This window comes from Panthera leo, chromosome A3, assembly GCF_018350215.1.
Source record: "Panthera leo isolate Ple1 chromosome A3, P.leo_Ple1_pat1.1, whole genome shotgun sequence".
NCBI lineage: Eukaryota > Metazoa > Chordata > Mammalia > Carnivora > Felidae > Panthera > Panthera leo.
The window spans coordinates 67,073,734-67,101,597 of NC_056681.1; the positions used below are offsets into that span (position 1 = coordinate 67,073,734).

At 38.7% G+C, this 27,864-nt stretch overlaps 1 protein-coding gene across 1 annotated transcript in view; it reads right to left on the minus strand.

The window, feature by feature from the left end:
- The window catches only part of FBXO11 (F-box protein 11), an 84,297-nt gene extending 59,016 nt beyond the window's left edge, over positions 1-25,281 (minus strand). The window contains exon 1 of the mRNA XM_042932216.1: positions 24,624-25,281. Coding sequence (XP_042788150.1) covers positions 24,624-24,843 — 220 coding nt within the window. The 5' untranslated portion in view covers positions 24,844-25,281. The remainder of the gene's footprint in view (positions 1-24,623) is intronic.
- Between the last annotated feature and the right edge of the window lie 2,583 nt (positions 25,282-27,864).

The following is a 27,864-nucleotide window of genomic DNA, read 5'->3' on the forward strand; positions in this document are numbered from 1 at the left end:
TCAACTTGGAGGGTGTTTTGGACAAGATTAACATTAAACTGTTAAACTCCTGAGTAAGCAGAATGCCCTCCATAATGCGGGTGGGCCTCATTCAATCAGGTGAAGGTTTAATTAGAAGAAAGCAAGCTTCCCCAAGCAAGAAGAAATTCACTAGCACAGTCTTTGGACTTCATCTGCACCATCAGCTTTCCTGGGTCTCTACACCCTATCAGCCCACACTGCAGATTTTTACTTCCCAGCCTTTATGATCATGTGAGCCAGTTCCTTTTTCTCAGTATCTCTCAACCTAATTATATACAGATATAAATACAGATAGATTATCTCCATCCTATTGGTTTTGTTTCTCTGGAGAACTCTCCTACACATTGATTTTTCATTTATATGAATGTTATTATTGGGGTGCCCGGGTGGCTCAGTCTGTTAAACGTCCAACTCTCACTTTTAGCTCAGGTCATGATCTCATGGTCATAGGATCCAGCCCCACATTGGGCTCTGTGGTGGTAGAAGAGAGTCTGCTTGGGATTCTCTCTCTCCCTCTGCCCCTCCACTGCTTGCACATGTGCTTGCTCTCTCAAAATAAATAAACTTAAAATAAAACAAAAATGTTATTTTTACTACTCCATCATTCTATTTCTTGTATTTCCTGCTATATACTATGTGCAGGTGTACATCTAATTAGTTGCTCCTAATTTCTGAGTAATAGTCCACATGTATATGGATTGAATTATATCCCTTAAGGATATGCTGAAGTCCTAACCACTGTTACCTGTAAGTGTGACCTTATTTGGAAATAATCTTTGTAGATGTAATCGAGTTAAGAGGAGATCATTAGGGTGGGCTTTAATCCAATATGACTGATGCCCTTATAAGAAGAAAACGCTATGAGAAGAGACACAGGGAGAACGCCATGTGACAACTGCGCCAAAGATTGAAGTGATATAGCTGCAATCCAAGGATTAATAGCCACCACCATGATCTAGGAATAGGCAAGGAATGATTCTATCCAAAGTCGCAGAGGGAACATGGCCCTGCTCACACAATGGTTTTGGATTTCTAGCCTCCACAACTGTAAGAGAATAAATGTCTGTTGTTTAAGCCACACAGTTTGTGATACTTGGTTATGGCAACTCTAGGAAACTAATACAATGTGCATTCACAAATTTTACCCATCTACACTCAAACCATTATATGAGACATCCTGGTTGACTCTAACTTCTGATGCTACAAATACTACTGCAGTGAACACCCATGTACATAACCCCTATGAAACTCTTGAGATACATATCCAGAAAGGAAATTACTGGGCCACAGGGTGTTCATATTCTTAAGTACTGCTAGGTTGAGCTCTGGAAAGGCTGCAGAGTCCATACTTCTGTTAACATTTGGCATTATACAGTGTAGTTTTAGAAAGTCCACAAATCCTTTGATACTTCTCCCTTCATGAGTGAGGCCTTAATTCTCCTCCCCTTAAGTACTGGCTAGACTTAGTGACTCGCCTCTAATGAATAGAAATTTCACTCAAAGAAGAGGTCATAAAAGGCACCAATGGCTTCCTGTTTGGTTACTCTTGGATCACTTGCTCTGGGGGAAGCCAGATGCCATGTGTCTTCACTCAGGCTGCTATAATAAAATACTATAAACTGAGTGACTTATCAACAACCAAAATTTATTTTGCCCAGTTCTACAGGCCAGAAGTCCAAGATCATAATGTCAGCATGGTTAGGTTCCAGTGAAGGCCCTTTTCCAAGCTACAGACAGTTGACTTCTTCTAGTATTCTAACATGGTGGGGGAAAGTGAGCTAACTCTCCGGCCTCTTCTTATAAGGGCACTAATACCATTCATGAGAGCTCCATTCTTGTGACCTAGTCAGCTTCCAAAGGCCCTACCTCCACATACAATCACACTGGGGGTTGTATTTCAACATAGAAACTTTAAACAAACTTTGGGGGAGAAAGGAAACATGACATTCAATCTGTAACACCATGTTATTAGAAGCAGCCTTCAGAATCCACACAGGCAGCCCTGTGGTGAGGCTCATGCAGTGGAGAACTAAGATCTTCTGCCAACAACCAGCAAAGAACTGAGTCCTCCTGCCAACAGCTTTGAGTGAGCTATCCTGGAAGCAGATATTCCAGTCCCACTCAAACCTTCAAATGACTACAGCCCTGGCTCACAGTGTGACTACACCCTCATGAGAGACCTTGAGCTAAAACCATCCAGCTAAGCTGATACCAGATTCTCTGTCCTTCACAGCTGTGAGATAATACATGTTTTGTTTTAAGATGCTAAATTTGGGGAGTAATCTGTTATGACGAAATAGATAACTAATACATTCTGTTTTATCCAAACTAATGGGTAAATGTGATATCTTATTGTTTTAATTTAAAATTTGCTGTTAACTAACGATTTTGAGTGTATCTACACAGACTTAGTAGCTTTGGGGTTTCTCCTTCTATAAATGCCTCTTTAGAACCTCTACATATTTTCTATGTATTTTTATTTTGGTATGGCTGTCTTTTCCCTTTGCATTTTTAGGAGTTTCTTCCATTTTCTTGATGTTAAATCCCTTGTTAGTTTTTATATTTTACAAATATCTTCTCCCATTCTACCATGATGTCCCTTCAATCCACAGAATGCCTTAACTCTGATGTAAACAAATTCATTTCATTTTTCGACTCATGCCATGTGCTTTTGAAGTTTTGTATACAAAGTCCTTCACTACCCTTACATTACAAACATAAACTGTCAACATTTCTATTATAATTTTTAATTACACTTTTCATACTTCATATCTACTCTGATTTTGTGAGAATACGCATGTGCACACATGAGGAAGAGCAGAGGGAGAGAATCTTAAGCAGGCTTCACGCCCAGTGCAGAGCCCGATGTGGGGCTCCATGGATCATGACCTAAGCCAAAATCAACCAACTAATCTACCCAAGCGCCCCTCCGCTCTGATTTTTTAATTTGGAGCTCCTTTTGCTCTATGACGGTCCTTATTTTTAACATCTGATTCTGGTTTCACACATATAATAACCTCTTAGTGTTCTGAGGTTATTACTTTCTTACAAGTTTTCTTCTCCCCAGTACCATTTATACTTCTTCTCAATCACTTGTTTCTACCTTTCTGCTTTGGCTTCCATCTTTCATTTCATAGGTTTTTCTCAAGTGTCTGATAATCATCAGCTGTCCATTTATATACTAGAGTAAGGTATTAAATGTGGTTTCTAAATTCTGTATGGGGCTATGACTGGCAGGCTTTAGAGTAGAGAAGGTATTCTCAAAGTGTGGTATGGGAACCCTTGGGAGTCATCAAAGGATGACTTTCAACGGGTACTAAGGTCCAAACTATTTTCATTATTAATAATAAGACATCATATGCCTTTTCACTCTCATTTTCTCACAAGTATACAGTGTTTTTCAGAAGCTACATATAGGACATGGGGTATCACAACTGACCAAATGCTGAGGTAGATATTAAAATCCAGCTGATTTTTTTCTTAAGGTAGACACCAGATTTGCAAAAATGTAAAACAATGCTACTCCATTATTTTTGTTTTTAAAAAGCTATTACTCATGAGAGTATATTAATATATTATTGTAAGAGAATATGCTTTATGATATAGTAAACAGCTATAACCCACATTTTAAAAAGCTCTTCAGAGTAATAAAGTTGGGACATAGGAAGTTTCAGTGTCAGTACTGGTTAAGTCTATGGTTTTAGACAAGTTAGTTTTCCCAAATTGCACTCTTTAATACCATCCCTGGAAGGTACAGAACATCTCAAGTCTCAAAATCTGAAATTTCATGGATATGATCCATATTACTATCACTTATATGATCAATTTCACTATCATACTTAGCATCTACAGCAGTGATATCCAATAGAATTTTCTGCAATGATAAAAATGTTCTATAGTTGCATTTCAATATGGTAGCCATAGTGAAATGAAGCTAATAGATAGCTATATTCCCTCTATATAACTACTTCATGGTTAATGTGACCAAGGAAGTGAATTTTAAATTCTATGCATTTTAATTAATTTAAATATAAGTAGTTGTATGTGGCAAGTGGCTACCATACTAGACAGCCCAGGTCTAGAATACTAGTTCTCTCCTTGTATTTATCTTATCTGTATGTCTCTCATCCTCTTTTACACCTTTTTTGAAGGATGCAATACAGCTAGTAAAAAAAAAAAAAAAAATTAAATTAAAAATTTTTTAAAAACAAAACGAAACTGAAAAAAAGGGGTGCCTGAGTGGCTCAGCAGGTTAAGCGTCCAACTCTTGATTTCAGCTCAGGTCATGATCTCATGGTTTGTGAGTCTGAGCTCCACATGGGGCTCTGTGCTGACAGGGTGGAGCCAGCTTGGGATTCTCTCTCTCCTCTCTCTGCCCCTCTCCAGTGTGCTCTCAAAATAAATAAAAACATAAAATTAATTTAAAAAACCTAAAAAATGACTATTTCACTATACCTTCTTTCCAGTGGATTCCATCATTCTTGCTTTATCAAATCTTTTTTTTTTTTTTAACACAGCAGGAAATAAATGGTGGCAATGATAAAATTCCTAGAAATTGCAAAATATTTCAAAATACAGATCGCTAAGATTCCATAATGTACCTTAGGTTTACAAAAAGCATCTGATGGATTCATATAACTGCAACATAGATTGATTTTTTTAAGTAAAAATTTTTCTGCTTTTTGGAAGATCTGTAAGAAGAATAAAAGTAATAAAATACCAAAGCTTTTTAAGTGTTAGAAGTGCTCAGAAAATAAAAAACTAAAATTAGTGCAACTGCTCTTGACAGTACACTAAGGGTTAAGCTTTCTTCATTCTCTTATTTTAGTTTTCCTGGTTCATAAGCCATAGATTTTATTTCTATTCTTTTCAGGGTTACCCTTAAGGTAAAAGAGAAATGAAAGCAGCAGCAGCAAACATGTATTGAGTGTTTACATGTACTGAGTAGTGTTCTAATGGCTTTACATGTATTGTACTTAATCATCCCCATAACACTTTGAGGGTTATTGCCTTCCTATTTGTAGATAAGAAATTTTAGGCACAGGAAGGTATAGTAACCCTAATGTCACACAGCTAGTAAGGCATAAGCTAGGATTTCGTCCAGAGAGCCTGGCTGCAGAGCCACAGAAATAGCTATTTTTACAAGATGACCTAGAGTTCTCAGTGAAAAAAGAATTATAGCACTCTTTTTCTCAAAGATTTTATTTTTAAAGTAATCTCTACATCTAACATGGGGTTCAAACTCACAACCCTGAGATCAAGCGTCGCATGCTCTACCAACTGAGCCAGCCAGGCACCCTGTAGCACTCTTGACATGCTATAATCCCCTTTCTTCCAATTTTCTTGTTATTGCCCAGTATTTTGGCTCTACCTTTAAAAATATTATACATATTTACAATCAAGTCTACTCAATTTATTAACATATTTTACTAATTCTTCACTCATGATGTATTCTTTTTTCTTTTTTAGTTTTTATTTGAGACATAGAGAGAGGGAAAACGAACAAGTGGGGGAGGGGCAGAGAGAGAGGGGGACAGAAGATCTTAAGTGGGCTCTGTGCTGACAGCAGAGAGCCCAATGCGGAGCTCAAACTACGAACTGTGAGAACATGACCTGAGCTGAAATCAAGAGTTGGGACACTTAATTGAGCCACTCAGGCACCCTTTTTTTACTTTGGGGTGCACGGGTGGCTCAGTGGGTTAAGCAACCGACTCTTGATTTCGGCTCAGGTCGTGATCTCATGGTGGTGGGATCAAGCCCCCTGTAAGGCTCTGCACTGACAGCTCAGAGCCAGTTTGGGATTCTCTGTCTCCCTCTGCCCTTCCTGTGCACTCTCTTGTACACATGCTCTCAAAATAAATACACATTAAAAAAATACACATAAAAAAATAAATACCCAGGCGCCCCTTGCATCAAGTTTGTATAGGTGATGAACTCTTAATTTTGTGTATAGCCTGACTTTGGGCCTCATTTTTGCTGATAATTGATAGTTTAAATGGGTATAGAATTCAAACTAAAGTTATATTACCTCTATATTTTAAGGAAAGAGTATTCCACTATCTTCTGGAAATTATTGTCCTGGTAAATACACTGTCATTATAGCTCATATTCTGGGGTAGGCACTCTTTTTTTCACCATCTTAAAGAACTCTTGGGGTGCCTAGGTGGCTCAGTCAGTTGAGCAGCCAACTCTTGACTTTGGCTCAGGTCATGATCCCAGCACTGTGGGATCGAGCTGTGCATTGATCTGAAACTGGCTTTAAGATTCTCTCTCTCCCGGGGCGCCTGGGTGGCGCAGTCGGTTAAGCGTCCGACTTCAGCCAGGTCACGATCTCGCGGTCCGTGAGTTCGAGCCCCGCGTCAGGCTCTGGGCTGATGGCTCGGAGTCTGGAGCCTGTTTCCGATTCTGTGTCTCCCTCTCTCTCTGCCCCTCCCCCGTTCATGCTCTGTCTCTCTCTGTCCCAAAAAAAATAAATAAAAAACGTTGAAAAAAAAAAAAAAAAAAAAAAGATTCTCTCTCTCCCTCTGCCCCTCTCCCCAGCTCACGTGCATGTGCTCTCTAAAAAGGGGAGAAAGAAAGAAAGAAAGAAGAAAGAACTTATTATGTTCTATAATTTCACTACCAAGCATTTATTTTTTTTTTAATTTTTTTTTTTAACGTTTATTTATTTTTGAGACAGAGAGAGACAGAGCATGAACAGGGGAGGGTCAGAGAGAGAGGGAGACACAGAATCCGAATCAGGCTACAGGCTCTGAGCTGTCAGCACAGAGCCCGACGCGGGGCTCGAACTCACGGACCGCGAGATCATAACCTGAGCCGAAGTCGGCCGCTTAACCGACTGAGCCACCCAGGCGCCCCACTACCAAGGATTTAAAAGCAGACTTTTTTTGCTATTTATCCTGCTACACAACTGTTCAGTAATGTACAATTTTAATATGGAAACTTAGGTTTTACTTCAATTCAAAGTCCTCATATATAAAAGGGGTATATTACCTACATGATGGGGGCTGTTACAAAAATAAAACATGCACTTACTGTCTACCAAGAATAGAGTGATCAATAAATGATGTCTATTAATATCACAACTACTGGGCAGAAATTACCAAAATTCCTTGTGTTTTGTCATGGATATAAAAATAGCTAATTACTACTTAAGTGCTTTCAAAAGTATTTTCTTATTATGCTTAATATATACATTGATATTATATATGCAATATATAATACATCATTTCCACTGTGTATTGGAAGTCCCTACACTGATATCAGGTATCTATTAATAGGGAATTCCCATAGCTTCTGGTAAGTTTTCAGAAACTTCATTGCCAAATAGTATTATAAATAAAAACATTCAGGACATCGAACAAAATGAGCTTACTATATAAAATATTATCAAATATTTACTGATAATCCTCCAAACATTAAACATAAATGACCTTTATGCTTACATATATTTATTTACTACATAAATGTAAATGACAGCAAGCACTTGAGGCTGAGATATGGGTAGCTACCAAAAAAGCATGGAGACAGAAAAGCAAGTGATTAAACACTGAAGTCAAGCAACCACTGAGTTCAAAAATTTCTGACAGTGTAAAAAAAAAATGACAGTAGCAACATACAGGGTTCATTCAAAAACAATTTATAGGTAAGTCTGTCAATGACAAAACAGAATCATAATAAAGAAAAAAGGGCAAAGTATAGAGCATTTTGAATCTGGGTTAAGGAATTTAGATTATTCTACACGTGGTAAGACCTGAAGTGGAGAGTGCCTAACTCAACTTTAACTTCTTTTTTGGAAAAGAAACACCAAGACAAAGTGAACTGTAAGATGAACAGAATATGATGACAGAGTTAAAAATCTGTCCTGGTAATTCTTCCATGTTCTCTGGCCCATTTCCTCTTACTAAGAATATCCTTTTTTTCCCTTTTTTCTATCTGTGACATACTCATTCTTCAAGATCTAGTTTAAGCATTCACTTTCTCTGGCAAGTCTTTTCAAACCATTTCAGCCTCAGACTAGTTTCCCCTCCACTCTTAAGTATTTCATGTATACATTCAATCAATAACATTTAATCTCATATATTAATGGTGGGATTATTGTTTTAAAAAACAAATTGGACATTTCTCAAACTTTAAAATGCAAATATGTCTGACTCAATAACTTTTATGAAACTGAAACTGTGACATAAACATGTGAAGATACTTGTAAAAAGATGTTTACTATAATTGCAAAAAATAAGAACCTGAATATTAATAGAGGTACATTTAACATAAATCATAATCCATTCATATAATGAACTATTCTGCAACTGTTAAAAAAAAAAGAGCTATTTATACTTATATTGATACAGAAAAATGCCCAGGATATATTTAAGTAAAAAACAACACTTAATTTACAAATTAATATAGTATGGTTTCTTTTTAAATAAAAAGAGTATGTGTTTACATACGCATATATTTAAAAAATTCTATAGTAAACACACACAGTTAAGAGTTACCTCTAGGGAGTGGTAGGTCAGGGGAAGAGAGGACTTTTCCTTTAAACGTGATATCCTTCTATATTCATTAATTCACCTAACAATCTAGAGTGCCAGGCTTATGACTTATCTATTTCTTTGGCACTTACATATTAAACGTTTTTTGAAAGAATATTTTATGTTCTTGTTTACTGCACTGAAACACCTTGAAGGTAAGCTTTTACTTTCCCACAGTAACAACCATAACACCATACAACTAAATGTTTACAGATTCACACAAATATGTTAAAGTACTTAAAAATGGAATGAATAGATTTATATCAAATTTATGACAGTTGTTGCTTCTTGAGAGGGTAAAAGTGAGGAAGGGAATGGGATGAAAGGTTCTTTTTAAAAAAGATTTAGCTAATTTTATGTATAATTTTTTTCATAAAAACTCACATATGATATTAATCATTTGTTATGTTAGGTGCAAATTTTCTTTCAGTCTATCATTTGCTTTACCTTTGTTTATTAGCAACCTTCATTGCTCAGAACTTTCCACTTATTTTACGTAGTCAATTTCTTGATGTTTCTTTAATGATTTTCTTTTTTTTTTTTTTTTTTTGGTGTTGCTGAGGAAAAAGTACTTTCTTCTAAGTTTTCTATGATTTTCTAATACTGAGCTCTTACTTGGAGGACATGATGCTAAGTGAAATAAGCCCCTTGCAGCAGGACAAATACTACATGATTCCACTTACATGAGGTATCTAAAATAGTCAAACTTATGAAGGTAGAATATATAATGGTGGTTCCCAGGGTCTGGGGGGAGAGGGGAAATAAGGAGTTGCTATTCAGCGGGTATAAAGTTTCAGTAATGCAAGATGAGTAAGTTCTTCGGATTTGATGTACACCTTGCCTACAATTAATAATACTGTATTATACACCTAGAACTTTGTTAAAAGGATAGATCTCATGTTAAATGTTTTTACTATAATAAAACATTTTTCAATTGAAAAAAATGTCAAGCTCTTTAATCATTCGAAATGTAGTTTTTGGTACTGTACAAAGTAGGAAATTAACTGAATGTTTTTTCCAAATGAATAATCAATAGTCTCAGTATCATTTATTGAACAGTAAATAATATAATTGCTGGAATAACATAACTGCCTTTTTTCAACCAGTCACAACTGGTTGAAACAAAACAAAAAATTAAGTCAATTAATAAAAAAACAAGCTATTAAAATTTACTTGCATATTTTAAGTTACTGAACACAAGTATTCTAACAAAATTAATTTTTATTTCAGCTAAAAAATTACAGAAAACTTTATCTGATCAATAGGTTCAACTAATCACTAAACTGAAAAAATGAACAGAATGTTAATAAAATTCTGAAGCAAGAACAGATAACACCATCATCACTGACTGGGAGTCAGGAGATCTGGGTTCATTCCAACCACCACCTTGAACAAGTAAAAAAAACCTCAAGAATTGGGACTACGGTTTTACATCCAACATTCTATAATTTCTAACTAATTTACCATCTCTACGATAATTAAAATATCTAATCAAAATAGCTGACACCAAAAGAGCAAAGTATATAATCTTCTTTATCGACCTGTTGAAGATGTTTACCAGATGTTCTTTATATCACTCTAAACATCAAATAATTTAAATTCATTTTCCCTAGCTATCTTCTGAGCATATACTTCCAATCACGTGAAAGGTTTAGTCACCTGTCAGCTTATCCCTCTTTAGAATAACACTTGATTTTTTTTAATAGACATATTTTCTCAACCATTGCAACATTTTACAAGTCTTATTACTCTGATACATTATCATGTGTTTACACAAACACAAACACTTTAGGTTGGTTCACCTGTAGTCCATATTGTTTTCTGCCATACTTAGTTCTGGCTCAACATTTCTAAGTGATTATTCATTTTTTTGTTGTTCCTATAAAGATGAAGGTTCATTTTTTTGTTTAACAGACCATTCAAAGTAATTTAACTTCTATTCTTGATTTTTGAGGTACTTAACCTCAGCGCATTTATTACTTATTTTTATTTTTTTATTAAAAAAAATTTTTAGAGGTTAGAGTGGGAGAGAGCCAAAGCAGAAGAGACTCTTAAAAACTGAGAACAAACTGAGGGCTGATGGGGGGTGGGAGGGAAGGGAGGGTGGGTGATGGGTATTGAGGAGGGCACCTGTTGGGATGAGCACTGGGTGTTGTATGGAAACCAATTTGACAATAAATTTCATATATTAAAAAAAAAAAAAGAGAAAAAAAATTTTAAGTTTATTTATTTTGAGAGACACAGAGAGCAGAGGAGGGGCAGAGAGAGATGGAGAGAGAGAATCCCAGGCAGGCTCTGTGCAGTCAGCATAGAGCCTGATGCAGGGCTCAAACTCACAAACCATGAGATCATGACCTGAGCTGAAACCAAGAGTTGGGCGCTTAACTAACTGAGCCACCCAGGCATCCCCCTGCCCCTGCTTTTTTAAATCTATGAACTTAATATGTATAGTAACCTAAATTAGTAATATGAACAAACCTCAGTCTAGAGAAGGAAAAAGAAGGGAAACAAACAACCATTTACTAAATTTTTGTAAATGTCTATTTGTAAATGGTTAGCGCTATTTTTGTAGTTGTTGCTTCCATTTAATTCAACTTAAAAAAATTTCCCCCAACCTCACAACACCAATATGACTATTTCATAAAAGAATAAAAGCTGTATTTAAATACACCTATGTCACTCTTGTTCCTTCTTCAGCTACCCAAAGTCACTGTTTCAGGAAAAAACTTTAAATTCATCTGTAATCAGCTCTTCATAAAACTATGATAATTACTATCTAGAATCTATACTTAATGACTGATTTTCCCTAAACCACACAGTAGCCCCTACATTAAAAACAAAACAAACAGTTCACCTCTTTCAATAAAGGTTTTTAGTGTATTTTCCAATAAGAAAATATTCTCTCTTGGTTAAGGTTTATAAGGAGTCTATAAGATGATCAGAAGATTGGCCAAGTGTGAGATAAGTTAATTCCAAATCCAATAAATTTAGGCTTCAAAGGTCCGTATCTTCTGAAAGTCACTGTGGGTTCTTATTTATTCTCAAACACATTAGGTTCCACAATCCAAAACTTCTAAGAATACAGTATCTTAGAATGGGAAGATTTTTTACTGATAATGATGCAACAATCTCTTAGCAATCTGTTTCAACCTAATAGTCATTATTTTTTTCAGAGCTATCTCCAGTTTTATGGGAAGAAAATCCTCCATATAAAATTATCAAATAGACATGAGTCCATACCACCAGAGTACAAAAGAAATAGCCACTTGTTCTGACCAATAAGAAGTTTCACTTTTCTTTCAAATATCCAGTTTGTACGCTAAATTTCCATCATTCAACCAGGCATGTATGTAATGAAAAAACTGTATGTATTTGCATGTAAATAATGTACAGTCACAAACTTGTCCTAGAAAGACAGTATCACTGGCTCAAAAAAAACCCCAAATAACAAATTTGTTTTTCATTCGAATTCTGACTTTCTTATCATCAGTCATCTTCATTTCCTGCAAATGATATAAGCAATTATTATCCTAAAGTTGCTGTGAATACAAAAACTAAAAATGTCTATAAATTAAAACACAGAGAACTGAGAAATGTAAAGTTTCAAGCTTGTATTCAAATGTAAAATGACCTATCTGAGGATCATGTCATCAAACCAACTACTAATAGTCACAATCATCAATCACAACCATTAAAATCTTTTAAAAGGGGCACCTGGGTGGCTTGGTCGGTTAAGCGTCCGACTTCGGCTCAGGTCATGATCTCACGGTCCGTGAGTTCGAGCCCCACGTCGGGCTCTGTACTGACAGCTCAGAGCCTGGAGCCTGCTTCCGATTCTGTGTCTCCCTCTCTCTCTGACCCTCCCCCATTCATGCTCTGTCTCTCTCTGTCTCAAAAATAAATAAACGTTAAAAAAAAAAAATTTAAAACCTTTTAAAAAAATACAAACCTCCTTCCTTCCAGATTCCATATATGGTATTTGAAAAACAAAGAAATGTAAAAGAAGTAACAAAAATCACCTCCCTCCACCATCCCAAGATACTACTGCTAACATTTCACCAAAAATTTTTAGACACTTCACAAAATCAGGAGTGCATATTCCCAGTTTCAGAGAGTATTGTGTGTGTTATCAATGCATATGTATGTTGGTATGTGACATTTCTGTAGCCCTCTAAAACCAGACTTAACTTTACAAACCTTGGACAAGTTCACTACACCCAGATGTCTCAGCTCTGTTTTTCAGCTTTAAAGATTTCAGCTAAGAGGTTCTCAAATCAAATGACTCAGAAATAGAGGGAAGTTTCCCTGTGAGATGTTGCAGTAGAGACTAAGAGAGCATCAGAAAAAATCCATAAAGGCACCTTCAGAGTATGCCTTTACAACTAACTTATATGTGGGATTACAGCTGCTATGAAGGACCTTAAAGTGTTGTTTTACCTCTGCAATTGAAGATCTTAGATTCTGGCAACATATAATTTTATTTAAACCTGTCCGTCTACTTTCAGTTTCTGGATATATAAGCAAAATAACGAATACAATGAAGAAGGACTACACCATGAAAACAAGATAAATGACCCCAACTCTGCAGGTAATTTCTTTCACTAGGCACATTTTCTTTCTTAATAACTTACACACAAGCATGCTATAATTTAGCTTAAACTTTGGGCTGCAACAACTTTCTAAGTGTGGCACAGAGGTAATTCAATAAATGATTAAAGGGCAGAATATATATCAGACTTCGGGGAGTCAAAACAAACCTTCATCTTCATACCATTTCATAAAAAACTCTCCAACAGACTCTGGACTTGGAAACAGTGGACAGATAAGGTTATGAATGAAACTCCGATGTGGTATATGTATGTATGCATGTATATGTGTGTGTATCCTTAAAAATATGTATCAGAAGACAATGAAAACAATATCAACATCCTTATTTGCAACTCATTCTGGTCTCAAATGTTATTTAAATTTAGTCTCTAACTCAATTATAAGTTCCATAAAGGCAAGAACCATGTCTGTATAGTAATACCTAACAAATTCAGACCTCACTGATTTCTACTGGCAATTTAAATGATACAGAAAGAGTTTTAAAGCAACTCAGAAGTCACCTTATTCAAAATCCCCTGATGTAGAAATTTAATTCTAGGAAGGGAAGGAAAAAAAAAGCCACTTTGATGAAAAAGCTCAGGCTCCTTATCCCCAAATTTAACATTTACTTGATGTGGATAGGTGTTTAAAAAAAAAAAGACAGGAAGGTAGCAGTCTCCTCCACACTGCTTATCGTGGACAAGAAAGAACAACTGTTAGCACTAACACTGAACTAGTAAGTGCTGAAAGAACAGACATGAAATAATAAGATCTTACTTTTTTGATATCTAAGGCTACCATATTATCTGTTTTAAGCAAGTGGTTCTTTAACAACAGAACCCCATTTCAGTCACTGATGGCCTGCCATTCTCAGGGGATACTTATATCATGGGGAGCATAAGCTTATAAGACACTAACTAGCACACTTCAGCACAAGCTTTCAGCTGAGGAAAAACTTATCAATGATACTGGCAGAGGTACTTTTACACCTTCTTCTTATACATCAGGAACTGATGATCTGGTCAAGGACTAGAAAAACAACTTGAGAACAAAATGCATCCCAATTTTTCTATGAAGCTTCTGTAATTTTAAAATAAGCAGAATTTAATAAAGGATAATCAAGATATGCAGAAAAAAATAAACAATTAACCAAATAAAAGCAAAATATTTTCACAGGCGTTAAAAAGATAAGCTTAAAAGTAGTAAAAAAAAAAAAAAAAAAAAAAAAAAAAAAAAAGGATTCCACACTGAAATGGAGAAACTACGGCAGTTGCAAAAACAAATAATTTTTGTAATGAAGGCTTAGAATCACATTAAATTCCACAGTAATTTTGAAAATTCCTAAATATAAAAAAAGATTTCCCTCCTCCTCAAAATAACCCAACCTACAACCTATGGGGAAAATTAAAGTATATTAAGGTGAAGGGTAAACTTCCTAACACCACTGTTAAAGGATGCTAGAGCAGATATTCCAAAGACTTAAGAAAAATACTAATATTTGAAATAAAATCAATTGTTTTGGCAGCGTTAATTATGAGAGGACACATTCACGTCTGTCTTTTTTTTAACGTTTATTTTTGAGAGAGAGAGAGAAAGAAGAAAGAGTCAGAGGATCTGAAGTGGGCTCTGTGCTAACAGCAGAAAGCCCAATGTGGGGCTTGAACTCAGGAACAGTGAGATCATGACCTGAGCTGAAGTTGGATGCTTAACTGACTGAGCCACCAAGGTGCCCCATATTCACATCTGTCTTAAAGTTGTTTTATCTCCCAAGTAAATGGAAGCTTTGTCTTTGAGAAAAGAAAACTGATGGTATAATGTTGAGGTAAAAGACTTACCAGGAATGGGTACCTGTATTCACCAAAAGATATACATAAAATACTCACAGCACTATTCCTTACAGCCAAATATTAAAGTTCTATGTCTCTTAATCATAGAATGAATAAATTGTCATATACTCATACAATGTAGTATTACAGATCAACAAGACTAAACAAACTATTGCTATAAGCAACAACATGGTTGAAATAAACAAATACTGAGGGAAAGAAGCCAGACACATAGGAATACAGACTGAGTGATTACAGTTATATAAAGTTATATAAAGACAGACAACAGACAAAACTAATCTAAGCAATCCAAGCAGTAAGAAAGATAGGGTTGGGGATAGTGACTGGGAAGGCAAGGGGCTGGGACAACACACAGAATGTTGATTTCTGGGATACTGGTAGTGGTTTTTTTGTTTGTTTTTTATTTTATATTTGAGAGAGAGAAAGAGACAGAGAGACAGAGCACGAGCAGGGGAGAGGCAGAGAAATGGAGGCAGAATCTGAAGCAGGCTCCAGGCTCTGAGCTGTCAGCACAGAGCCCGACACGGGGCTCAAACCCACCAACTGTGAGATCATGACCTGAGCCGAAGTCGGACGCTCAACAGACCAAGTCACCCAGGCGCCCCTTTGGGATACTGGTAGCGTTTAATTCTTGATCTAGGTATTACTGGCTACACAGACGTGTTCACTTTGTGTAAAGTCATCAAGCTATACACCAATGATTTGTGCACTTGCGTATTTTTATTAAAATGTCAGTTTAGGGGTGTGCCTGGGTGGCTCAGTGGGTTAAGCATCCGACTTCAGCCTAGGTCATGATCTTGCTGTTCCTGAGTTCAAGTCCCATGTTGGGCTCCGTGCTGACAGCTCAGAGCCTGAAGCCTGTTTCAGACTGTGTCTCCTTCTATCTCTCTGCCCCTCCCCCACTCATGCTCTCTCTCAAAAATCAACATTAAAAAAAACTTAGTTAAAAAAAAACTAATAGATTTTTCACAATTTAAATAATTATATATGGTTATATATAGCGTGTGTGTGTGTGTGTGTGTGTGTGTGTATAATTACATACAGACTTTCTAATTTAAATGACCACTGCTAATTTAAAATGACCCACACATACTGTCACTCCTACCTGCTCTAATTCTTTTTCTTCTCTCCATCCCAATCTTCAACCCAAAATTAGTCTTTTGAAAAAATAAAATGTGAAACTTTTAAGAAAATTTTAGGGTCAGAAGTAGATTAGTAAAAACAATAAATGTGTAAGGGAAGTGATTCTTACAAGACTATTCCACCCTCACCTTCCCCTGACATACTTATTTTGTCTCTGAGGAAGCACTCCTACCCAAAGCCTTTGTCCAAATCACTTATTTCTATCTCTTTTACTGGGCCTAAAATACCAAAATTTGACTAAGGGATCAGTTTCTTAAAAATGCAAATGCATTTCAAAGGATTATGAAGATATCAGTCATTTACACACAATGGTGAATTAGTTCTGTGGCTACTTTTAACACAGAAAAATGAGTGATTCCACCATTTCTTTTACCATACAATCACTTTGCCAACAATTCAATTTCGAAATACAGCATCTTCACCCACCTCCATTTCTTTTAAACAAGTCTTCTTTGATCCTTTATCTCTGCCATGATACAAACCCAGAATGATTTCTATTTTCCATTTGTTAAATTCTATTTCACTTCTAATTTCCCTTAAAGCCTGTTTTTTTTTAATATGTATGATTATATGGGAAGAAACAATTACTAGTGACATATATATACCAACCCTGTCCAACTCAAAATATAACAGGTGAATAAAAAAGAGCTGTATGTTCTTTCTCTTCCCCACCTGCTTCCTCTTAAGTGTCAGATTCTCATAAAGCCACATGGTCTTACACACACTATGTTATAGACTATGGATGCAAGATACAAAATCAATATTTCAGTGTAAAAAAGAATTCTCATTAAACTCAAGTAAAGGCAGCAAACCAGCAGAGGCTAAACTGATTCAAGTCAGTTATCAATACATGGTACTAAAGAAATCAATGTCAAAGACTGAACCCCTATAGGAGCCAGTTAATTCCATTCTGAGGAAAAATTTTTAGTAGTCAAAGATTTTGACACAACCCAACCTGAACATCTAGAAAATGAGTGCATGCTGCACACTAGAAGAAATCAGTAAAGATTTTCACTGTTACCAGAAAAATAATTTTAAAGCACAGGTTATTATTCCATTTCTATCACTCAATTTCAAAGCTTTGAGAAAACAGAAAAGTAGGCTCTCTTTGTACCTCTTCCTTCATGAGATGTGGAAATATTCCATTCTGTTTTTTAAGGTTTATTCACCAGTTGAGGGAACAGCATTTAATAATTTTTTCTCCTCTTTTGAACACACACAATTTTTCATTTGTTAGAAGGACTAAACACTGACAATTGGATCTTTAGAAATTGGGGACAATAAGCAACTTACATTTGCTTTAATATACTATCTTAATTTGGATGTTTTAAAACAAAAAATACACAATGTATTCATTTTCAAAGTACATATTTTTGATATTTCCTTAAACTAAAATAAATTATACAAGGGAAGTTAATTGGTTTCATTTCTCTATTTTCTAAGGATTAAGTTTAAGCACATTTCTGTGTTAACCAAACATATAAAAACCCCAGGCTATACATGCAAAGACATCAAGCTATGGTGACAAAAGGATATTTAGTCCACAAACCTGTCAAAATTACCACTGAAGTGTAATTTAACTCACATTTTTCCTTCCTGAAATAGGCTAGTCTATAACCATGAGCTAAAATGACTTAACACCTTTTATTCATAACTTATGAGTAATTCAAGAGAAATCTACCCCTCTTTACACAATGAGTACTTAGTGATCTCAACAAGCTGGAAAAACATGCTGGCCAATCAGTGCAATCTCTTCCAGAGACAAATCTACATTAGAGGTAAAGTTATAATCAGAAGGTTATTTAAAAAATGTTAAAGCAGGTGTCTAACAATGTATGGCATCAGACTACTCTACCAGTCTTCAATAAAATAAATGGGATATGAAAGGAGACAGATGTGCTTCAAGGGCTAGGTTATTCCCTCCTCTGAATGTGATGGACACATTCTGCCAAATGTATTTTGTTATCTCTCCTCTTGTTTATGGGAAGATTCAGTGATATAAATCAATTTTGAAAATCTCTGCTATTTACTAGGACTACTCACTGCTGACTAATGTCCATCTTACAGAATTGCTAAAAGGGTTAAATGAGAGTGTATTAGACTCTAGTACATAAGCAAAAACAGTGATCTATGTTTATTATTGTATTTCAAATACTCATTTCTTCTGTTTCCTTATTCTTTCTTCAAAGAATATTTCAATTTGTTGGCTATAAAATGATTTATAATTATAAACCAGACTAAGGTTTTGGGTTTGTTTGTTTTTTTATGTTTATTTTATTTTATTTTTTGAGAGAGAGACAGAGTGTGAGCAGGGGAGGGGCAGAGAGAGAGGGAGACAAAGAACCTGAAGCAGGCTCCAGGTTCTGAGCTGTCAGCACAGAGCCCAACACGAGGCTTGAACTCCTAAACTGTGAGATCATGATCTGAGCTTAAGTTGGAGGCTTAACCAACTGAGCCATCCAGGTGCCCCTCTGTAAGGTTTTATCAAGTCACCTAGATTGCATTTTGGGGTATGCCAGAAACTAATGACTCATGCACATTTTATCTCTTGGGTTTAGTTTTATATATAACTGATTCTATTGCTTACTATTATTAATATTTTATTTTTAAAATTTTTAAATTTTATTTAGTTTTGAGAGAGAGAGAGACAGAGCGTGAGCAGGGGAGGGGCAGAGAGAGACACACACAGAATCAGAAACAGATCCAGGCTCTGAGCTGTCAGCTCAGAGCCCAATGTGGGGCTTGAACTCACAAACCATGAGATCATGACCTGAGCCAAAGTCGGACGCTTAACCGAATGAGCCACCCATGCACCCCTATTTTATTTTTAGTGTTTATTTTTGAGAGAGAGAGAGAGAGAGAGAGAGAGCGCGCGCGCACACGCGCGCGCACACACACACACACACACACACACAGGGGAGGAGCAGAGATGGGGGTGGTACAGAAGATCTGAAGCAGGCTCTGTGCTAACAGCAGAGAGCCTGGTGCGGGCTCAAACCCTGGAGCCATGAGATCCTGACACTTAACCAACTGAGCCACCTAGGTGCACCTATTACTATTTTAAAAAGCTGCCATTTATTAAGCATCTGTCAAGTCCTAGATACTTAAATCTCTCATTAATTATTCCATAAGACAAGTATTACCATATTCATTTTAAAGATAATCATGTAAGGCTCCAAGAGTTTATATTGCTTTCGCCATGTCAAACAGCTTGTTGATGGTGTAACCAGGATTAGAACTAGCTAGCTGTAACTCTGAGCTCTTTCTTTTTAAAAAAAATTTTTTAAAAATGTTTATTTATTTTTGAAAGAGAGAGACAGAGTGTGCGTGGGGGAGGAGCAGAGCAAGAGGGAGACACAGAATTCAAAGCAGGGTCCAGGCTCTGAGCTGTCAGCACAGAGCCCGACACGGGGCTCGAACCCAAGAACTGTGAGATCATGACCTGAGCCGAAGTAGGACACTTAACCGACTGAGCCACCCAGGCACCCCTGAGCTCTCCCTATCATACTGCCCAACTGTCTCAACTGGCATATTTTGCTTATCATTTTATTTTCAGAGGGTTAACAACTGCAATTTGGGGGTACTTTGCTAGTAACCTCACATACAATTGGAATTCTCTGGAAGTTGAGAATGTAATTAATTCAAAGGGCTGATTAAATTAATAAAATGGAAGGTCTAAAACAAAATAACTCTTCAGAGATTAGTGGGACAAGAAAGACACAAGAGTTAACTTATTAGTTAGTAATAAATATGGGGACTATAAGGAACCTCAAGTTGAAATAACTCTTTATTAGCTTCAAAATTAAAACACATAGGGGAAAAAAAACAAACAAACTTGGAAATACTCACTAGCCTTGAATTCTCCCAAATCTAAGTCCAGGGGTCCTAACAGGTCAGGATCTACGGGTAGTTCTTGCCTTACCTGGTAGGTTTCCAAGCTGGTTGGCCTGTCCTTGGGTTTGCCAGAATTTCCAGTAAAGAAAGAGAAAAGCAGTATAGGGACAACCCATAGGCCTAATCAGCAGAACTTTCACATCAGCATTGTCACACTATCTCATGTTTTCTCTGAAAATGTATGTTTATCTATTTTGAGACAGCAAGAGAGCAAGAGTGGAGGATGAGGAGAAAGAGAAGGAGAGGGAGAATCCTAATCAGGCTCCATGCTGTCAGCACGGAGCCTGATGCAGGGCTCAATCTCATGAACTGTGAGATCATGACCTGAACAGAAATCGAGAGTCATACCTTAACTGACTGAGCCACCCAGGCACCCCACTATCTCATTTCTATCCCTCAAATAACTTGTTAAGCTTTGAGAAAACAGGCTCTTTTCCACCCCACCCTACTCCCACAAAAAACTGGGTGGCATTTCTCCTTTCATGGATGTAAATATTTTGAAGGTTTGGCCACCAGATGGGAGAGTAGTGGCCCACAGAACTTAATTCCTAAGACTGGAAAAATCATGTCCTTTGCCCAGAACTCTTCTGTCAAAAAAGGTTGCAGAAGTTCCTTATTCTTGCATTCTGTAAGTTCCTTATTCTGAAGAACCTGAAGGTAAAATATCATGAGCTAGAACAAGCCCACAGAAGGTACGATTAGCATGCATGACTAGAACACTAAGGAGTTTCCTGGCTGCTGCATATTATAATACGTAGCTCCATTAGGAATATTTCACATATACTGTATGTACTGCATTATTTCAACATATTTAGTTAAAACAAAACTCTAATTCCAGGGTCATCGGTGAGATTTTTATCCCACAAATATGGAACTAAAAAGACTATGTTTTTACTCTCTACAATTACTTCAGACTAGAAATTAATAGCAATACCATTAATATATTGTATTAAATCTCTTGAATGATTATATAATTAAAATTGCAGCACTTCAAAAGAATCTTATGAATTCTCCAACCAGAAAAAAATTACACCTATTTTCAAAAACTTTGATATCAAGACTTTCAGTTGTCAAGTTTCATTTTTTATGTTTTTATTAAAACACAATAAATGAGAAACTAATAATAGTGATTGATTCCAAGCAGGAGAATTTGGTAGCTGAAGGCAGGTGTAGACAAGAAACTTCTGAATTTTAAATCATTTGTATTTATTACCTATTTTAAGTAACCAATTTTAACTACAAACTAAAAATGCTCGGAATACATAGCACTTCTGCAGACTTGTAACCTTACCTCATACTTTTAGAAAAAGACTATCAAAAAGATATTAACATAAATCACAACAAGCTGCAAAAGCTAAATCCTTTCAGGATTTCAAAAGAAAATAAATATAAAAAAATCTATCCCACACTACTTCCAGATTCACTGAATCTGGAATATATCATCAAAGTGTCCCTATGTGGAACACCAATTATATTCTACTAATTTAAAGTAGTATGTGAAATCCTAAACTCTGGAACTTAAACTAAAAGACCAAAACCAGCTAATGATTAGTATTCCATGTTAAGACAGTGGGCCATTACAGATAACATGAGTGAAGACAGCATTCCATGAAACACTCAGGCCAAATATTTCCCAATGTGGGTATAAGTAATTGTCCCCAATGGAAGGTTTTGAAAAGTCCTCATAAGAATTCACTGTATTAGACTGTTTTTTTCCTCTTCAAACACTGGCCATGACATATAAGTGTGTGTGTGTGTGTGTGTGTGTGTGTGTAAGGATGTATCAAGGAAGTTTTTAGACCAATTATCTTGTGGGTAAAGGAGCAACAAAAATCCAACCCTGACAAAATTTTTGCTTGAAAAAAAATAAAAACTACATTGTAACTATACTATTACCACTAAAAAGCCAAAGTCCATCCTTTTATGTGAAATAAGTAAGTAATTTTTTATATTGAATGAATAACTTGTCTTAAAAACAGTGAGTCTGACTTTAATTTCTGACCTGGAAAGCTGTCTGATCCACTATTATGTAACTCTATCCAAACTCTAATGCAAGAGCTACATACCCATTAACAGTTAGTAAAAAGTACAACACACACATACATGTTGGCTGTAGTTCCTTAATTACCTTGTCAAAATTATGACACCCACTATATTCTTAAACAACAAAACCTCTCCTATCCAGACCAAAAATAGTGACACTTCCCATGCTCCATAAAACTTTTAAAAGAGAGGTTATTCCTTTGACTAACTTCTCATCGTGTGAACTGTACGTTTTTAAAAAGTAATCAAATTGCCAATTTTTGTAGAAAGACATATTTTACTTAAAACTGGCAAAATCTTTACTATTTTACTCTTTTAAGTTATCTTAATGTTTTATTCATTTTAAAGCCATTTATCTGCCCCTAAAAGACCCACAGAATTTTCCCTGAAGGCTAATCAGCAAGTTCTTTTCCCCCCTGTGTCAACATGGAATTACCAGAACAGTTTCTACTAGCTGCAGCAAAGCAACAATTCTACAGTGCATTTGATTTACTATTTGGTTAGGTGTATACTGAAATTTTGATTTCTTGAACATCTTTTTGTTAGTCAGCTTATGGACATGAATGAAAAGGAAACTGACACTCTAGTATGCTAATGCCAACAACCAAGTAATTTTACTTCAAAAGGAAATAGACTTTAGTGGCTACTAATTCAAACAAACGTTAAGAAAAGTACCCAAGATAAAAGTACCTCAACTAAGTTTGAAATTACACACATCATGAAAAGGAGATTCAGAATAAATATTTTAAAATACACAATGGGACTAAATTAAATTTGGCCAAACAGATTTGATTCAGCCCTAATGGTATGAACAAATCAGTACATCTTAAAAACACTTCCAGCAATTAAATCCTTACTATGCTAGGATTTCAATCTAGTATCATTGTTTTCTCAAAAAGGACTGTGAACTCTACAGTATATGGTGGAAGGGGACTTGACTATTATTTGAATGGAACACAGGAAAACCCTGCTATGCAAATGTGAAAGGAAATGATGAAACTACAAATATTTTTAATTTACAAAAACATGGTAAATGTATCCGAGAATCATCAAAACATATTTACCAATACTGTTGCACAACACCTCTAACTGGCTTGAAACATCACATTCTTTCAAGCAACATATAGCAAACTGCTTTCTCAAGGACCATCTGTAACAGTGACTAGTGAAAACCCTTTGAACTATTTTTCAAAAGATTCTCATCTCTCTTTTTAAGTATTTTAGCTAAGTACAACATTGAAACAGTTTTTAAGGAAGGAATGTATAATTTTTAAAAGGCATTTAATCTCAATTCGCTTAATCAAAGGAGGTGTGACAACCAACGCATGTAAAATTAACCTTAATCCGCCAACGAAAACACGCAAAATGTCTCCTAACAATTCCCCTCCTCCTTAAAACAACAACCGTACACATAAATATGGTACTGACCTCCACTCCCACTGAGAGCAGCTAATTAATAAAGAGAATAGTTACGTTTGGAGACCAAGGTGCCACATCCTACCTCATATATCTCCCAAAATAACCACATCATCAAAGTAGAACTGAACATTATTTTTGCTAAAGCAAGAATCCAACCCCCGGGAGCTTCAGCCCTTAGACAATGGTGGTTACCAGACAGAGCTGCACAGTTGGGTCCAAATGACACATTTCACTAGGCCTTGGACACAGCACACACACTCACACTCTCCCAAGGGGCCAGTTCCAAGGAAGGGGCGTTCAAACCCCACTAGGAGACGGAGGGTAGCACGGAGGCGTAGGGGTTTGCTAGGGGAGGACAGGCGAGAGGGGTGGTCGATAGAACCGAAGGGTAACTGCACTGACGCGAGGGAGGGGACTGGAAATGGCCGATGGATTCTATATTTATTTATTTAAAGGTCTTGATTTAACGGGTCCTTCCCAGGGGTTCTGTAACTAAAGCCAAACTGCGCAGCAAACATTACGGGGTTGGGAGAGTAGTCGCTGCTCCCCCTACCCCGTGACTAGGGAGGGGGGTGGGGGAAACAAGTTCCCCGGCCAACACCACAGACCACTCGGATTCCCCCCCTTCCCCCTCCTCCACAGGAAGGGGGAGGCTAACAGAGAAAAGGGGGAAAACAAGTTCCCCAGCCAGCCCCACCGCCCGATCACTCCCAGTTGTTCCCCCCCCCCCACCTTCTGTTAGGAAGGGGGAGGCTAAACCGTGGAAGGCAGCAGAAAAGGGGGAAATCCCACATTTTGCCTCCCCCCACCCCAGCCACCAACAGACTCCTGCGGGGTCCGTGAGCCAGCGAAGGAGCCAAAGGATGGGTGGGGGTAGAGGGTGCCGAGCCCCCGCAACCAAACAAAGCGCGGCCTGAGCGAGAGCCCGGGCGAGTGGGGAAGCCGCGGTTTTTCCTGCCGTCCGGGGCCCGGGCCGGGCTGACACTGCGGCACCGGGGGACCCGCCTCCGCTCAGCCTCCGTCTCCCACCCCGGGGGCGCACAGGCCTCCCCCGCCCGCCCCGGCCTTCCTCCCCGCGGGTCCCGGCCGGCCGGCGCCCGAGCCGGAGGGCGGCGGGGAAGGAGCGCGGCCTTACCCCGCTCGCCGGCGTTGTTCCGCTCCTGGGGCAGCGGCGGAGGCGGCGGTGGCGGCGGCGGAGGCTGCTGCTGCTGCGGCGGCGGCGGAGGCTGCTGCTGCGGCTGCTGCTGGGGCGGCTGCGGCGGCGGCTGCTGCGGGGGCTGCTGCTGCTGTTGCTGCACCGGGCGCGGCCGCGACACTCGCCTGGGTCTCCGGTTGGCGGCTCGGACGGAGTTCATTTGCCGGGCTGAGGTGGCGGCGTTGGCGGAGGGACACACACACACACGCACTACGAGCTGCGGGGCAGGAGAAGGGGGTGGGGAGGGGGAGGAAGGAAAGGGGGCGAGGGGAAGGGGAGATGGGAAGGGCGGAGGGGGTGAACGAGACCCCGATTCAAGAGAAAGGCCGGCGGAGACAGACAGAGACCGAGCGAGGCCGGGCGGGAGGGCCTGACGCACGGGGAAGGCCGAGGCCGCCGGGCGGGGCGGCCGCGAGGGACGGAGACAGAAAGACGGGCAGAGCGAGAGAGAGAAAGAAAGAAAGGGCGTCCGCCCGCCTGGGGATCCCGAGGCGAAGCGCGGCGTCGGCGGGTGAGGAGACAGACTCCGGTCCCGCCGACTCCCGAGCGGCGTCTCAGGCGGCGGGGGGAGTGGGCGGGCGGGCGAGGAAGGGAGAAGGAGGAGAAGAGAGGGAGAGAAGGGAGGGAGGGAGCAGGGGGCGCCCAGCTCTTTTTTTTCCTCTTCCTCCCCCCACACCCCCTGAAAGAGATTTCTGTGAGGAATTTTTTCTCTCTTTCTTCGGCCTCTTCTCTCTCCTCCCCCCCTTCTCTCCTCGGCGAAGGGGAAATGAGTGTGAAGGGAGGAGATAGAGGGAAAAAGAGGCGTCGTCGTTCCTCCTCCTTAAAGGAACCTTTCCTCCTCCTCCTCCTCCTCAACCCCGTAGCCGCTGCTTCTGCTGCTGCTCCGTGGCAGGAGGAGCCATTGACACCGCCGGAGCCTCCACTCGCCCAGTGGGTCCCTCCCCGCCGCGGGGCTGGCCAGGGGCGCGGGGGAGGGCCGCGGGGCGGCGGGGGGAGGGGTGAATGGGCGGGGAAGCCAAGGGGCGGGGATTTCGGCAGAGCAGCCAATGGGGGGCGCCCATACAACCTTCGGGCCAATGGGGCCTCTGGTCTTATGGCGAAGTCCCTTCCTTCAACGCCCTGTTTCCTCTCTCGGGTTTCCTCCCTGCCTCGCCTAGGAGGGGGAAGGAGGAAAGGGGAGTGTGGTGGGGCGGGTGATAATGGGGAGGTATCAGGGCATATAATAGAGCGAGGGGGGGGGGGGCGAAGAGAGCGCTAGTGCGTAGCGACGATTCTAGGAGAGGAGGTGCTCGGAGGAAAGGGCGGGGGCTGCTGATGTAATGGGGAGAAGTGATTAATCCTTCGATTCGCCTTTTTAGTCCTCCCCCCGCCCCACCACCACCACCTTCACCCAATTTTTTAAGCAGAAAAAAAAAAAAAAAAAAGTGGAGCTAGGGAGTCGATCCTTGGTAACTTGCGTTTTCTGTGGTAGGTACGTTCAAAGTGTGAGCTGTAGGGAGCGCTAGAGATTTTGTGCCCTTTAGCCCAGCTGAGGGTATTTGCAAACCTTGAAGATCCAATTTACCGAGCTTTCAGCCTGTAACCGAAGTTTGGAGTAGTTTGTTAATCTTCGTGACTAAGAGGAGTCACCTAAGTCTTGAAGAGGTTTTGGTAAACAGGCAATAGACCTTGGTCAATTTATTTTTTGGAAACTTGGTCTATGTTCAAGAAAATAATATGTGAGAAAAAGGAGAGAAGTAAATGTGCTGAGGTTATGACTGTTATTTAATTTTTTTTTTTTTGATCCCACAAACTCAAAGGAAAAGAAAAAAACCCAAGAGGAATTATCTTTGGTATCTGTATCTGGTCCCCTCAGCATAATCTATCCCCAAGGAAAACGCGTTTTTATTCCCTAGCTTTGTTGTGATGGCAGAAAAAGTGCCCTTTCTCAATTCTTTCCGCTCTTTTTTTGTTTATTTTATGGATGTGGCAAAACTGGCAGTTTACCTGATTCTCTGGTTTGCAGACCTTTGGGTGATTTCTCTCTTGTTTGAGTTTGATCAATTGCTATCTAGGTTTGAGATAGGTAATTAAGCGGTTGCAGAGGGTGATAAAATAACGCTGAGAGGGAGAAAAGTATGTACTTGGGGAGGGAGTGGAGAGAGGGGCAAGAAGAGATGAGCCAATATTGTGCAGGGTGTTTGAGTCTTGGATTTAATTATGTGACTTCGGGCATATCACCTTTCTAAATGATGAGGGTCCCTCACCGTAAAAAGAACTTATTTTGGACTACATAATCCCATTTTCAGTTTTTAAAAATGCTGTAATTTTGAGATGATTTCTCTTTGGTCCTTAAAATGTTGAAATTTACATCTAAGTTTCCTTTTCCAAAAAATATTTGAGGAGGGGGCTGTTAGAAAACAACTGAAGAACCTAAGGTTTTTATGATTGTTAACTAGGTGCCAATGGGTAAAATTTTAGATTTGGTTGAAATAAATATGAGGGGGGAGGAAAATTATTTACTATTATACATATAAGTGGACCCATAATTCTGACTTTTCTAAAAGTTTACTTTTTTATTCAACAAGCACTTATTAGTTCCTTCTGTCCCTTCTGCATTACTCTGTAAGGTGCTAAGAGAAATACCAAAAATAAAAAGGTAAAATCTTGGGCATAAAGAGTTTGTAATTTGGCATGGCATAGTCGAAGATTTACTTACATTAATTCAGATGTACAAAGAAATTGTAGCTTGTTTCTGTAATGTTTAACCTTTTTGAGTCCCCACATTATCGCTCTCGCTCTCTCTTTTTTTTTTTTAATTTGAGACAGAATGGAGGAGAGAGGGAGGGGGTGGGGGGGGAGAGAGGGAGAATCTTAAGTAGTCTCCATGCTGAGTGCTCAACACAGAGCCTAATGCGGGACTCGATCCCACGAGCCTAGGATCATTACCTGAGCCAAAATCAGGAGTCAGACACTCAACCAACTGAGCCATCCAGGTGCCCCGCCCCCTCTTTTTTAATAACAATGATCAGTCTTTGAGATTTTGTTTCTCCATCCCCCTCTCATTCCAAGATATGTATGAAGGCCAAAGGTTACTGTATAAGGTACAGTTAGAATGCCCTTCATTTTTTTGGCATCGTAGATTTCTAAATTTATTATGACAGTTCTCTGGCATGTGGCAGTAAGATGACTGGTTCTAACA